Raw genomic sequence first — 1,245 nt, forward strand, 5'->3', positions numbered from 1 at the left:
GAAGCAGGACGCCGACGGCGTCCCGGCCATTTTTGCCGTCGTACTCTCGTCGCAGTGATGACCGCGAGGGCTCGCCGCGGGGGCCACTACGCGAGCCTGACGACCCGGGCCCCGGGCGGCCGGGCGACCCTGATTACGGCGCCCCGTGTCACTGAGTGGTGTCGAGGACCGGCGCCTCCCCCCGACTGGCGGTCCCGGCCTCGCGGCGCTCCTCGAGGCGGCGGGCCACATGGACGCGTCGTCCGGGGGGCCGGCGTCGGCAGTCCTCGCGGACCGGCTGACGGTGCCTGCCACGAATCGGTCGGACTCTCTGGTCCTGGTGTCGGACGGCTCGGAGGCGATGGGCCGCGGCGGTTCTGGAGGAGTGCTCCTGGTGCCCGGGTCGTCGGCCCCGGAATGTTTTGCGGGTGCGGACCCCCCGGCCGTCTGCACGTCCTCGTCGTACCGCTCCGAGGCCGTGGGGGTGCTCCGCGGCATGATCGTCGCCTGGGTCGTGCGCTGCTCGCTCCCGGACCCCGGGAGGGCGCCCCTCCGGGTCTGCGGGTGGCTCGACAACCACCCTAAAGCGAAGAGAAAAGAGCGCGAAGCGGGTAAAAAGAAGAGAAAAGAATGAAGCGAGGCTTCACAGGAGGCCGAGCGTCGGCCCACACCTAGAAAGTTAGGATAGTTTACTAGCTTCCTAACGTCGCTATGACGTCAGTCAAACTACTATCCAGCAGGTGCACTGTCCGGCGACTGTGCAACCTCGCTGAGCCTGGTGCTACCTGGCACGTCGCTGTGACGCTAACCAGACAGACACCACAGACACAGAAGAGCGCTATGCACTCTGTGCCTGCTTGGCAGTCACTCCTTCAGTTCGCTGTCTATAAGACTTGAAACTGGATTAGAATGAATTAAGGAAGGGAAGGGAAAACTAGCAGGATACGCAGTAGGAGCGCAGTGGGGTAAGGTGCACTGCAACATCAAGATGCAGTTCACTGTTCACTGAAGATGAAGATAGAAATCTCTCTATCTCTCTAACTAGTCATTGAAGGGGATGCGCGCCCGACTGCGTCCGTCCGGGGAGGGGAGTTGCTCAGGCCATCGTGCGGGCGGGCTGCGTCAACATAGCGATGATGCCGCTACACGAGAGCTGCAACATGGCGAGCGCGATGACGAGCATGGCGCCGGCGGTGTCCTCGTCGCAGTGCGCGCTGGCCGCTGCATCGCAAACGCCCGCCTCGCAGAGCGCGCCAATAACTGCAC

At 63.9% G+C, this 1,245-nt stretch overlaps 1 protein-coding gene across 1 annotated transcript in view; it reads right to left on the bottom strand.

Annotated features, from left to right (window-relative positions):
- Positions 1-843: 843 nt before the first annotated feature.
- Positions 844-1,245, bottom strand: part of AURANDRAFT_69118 (hypothetical protein) — a gene marked incomplete at both ends in the record, with an annotated part of 2,944 nt that continues 2,542 nt past the window's right edge. Inside the window, one exon of the mRNA XM_009044867.1 lies at positions 844-913. Coding sequence (XP_009043115.1) covers positions 844-913 — 70 coding nt within the window. The remainder of the gene's footprint in view (positions 914-1,245) is intronic.

Source organism: Aureococcus anophagefferens (assembly GCF_000186865.1).
Source record: "Aureococcus anophagefferens unplaced genomic scaffold AURANscaffold_947, whole genome shotgun sequence".
NCBI lineage: Eukaryota > Pelagophyceae > Pelagomonadales > Pelagomonadaceae > Aureococcus > Aureococcus anophagefferens.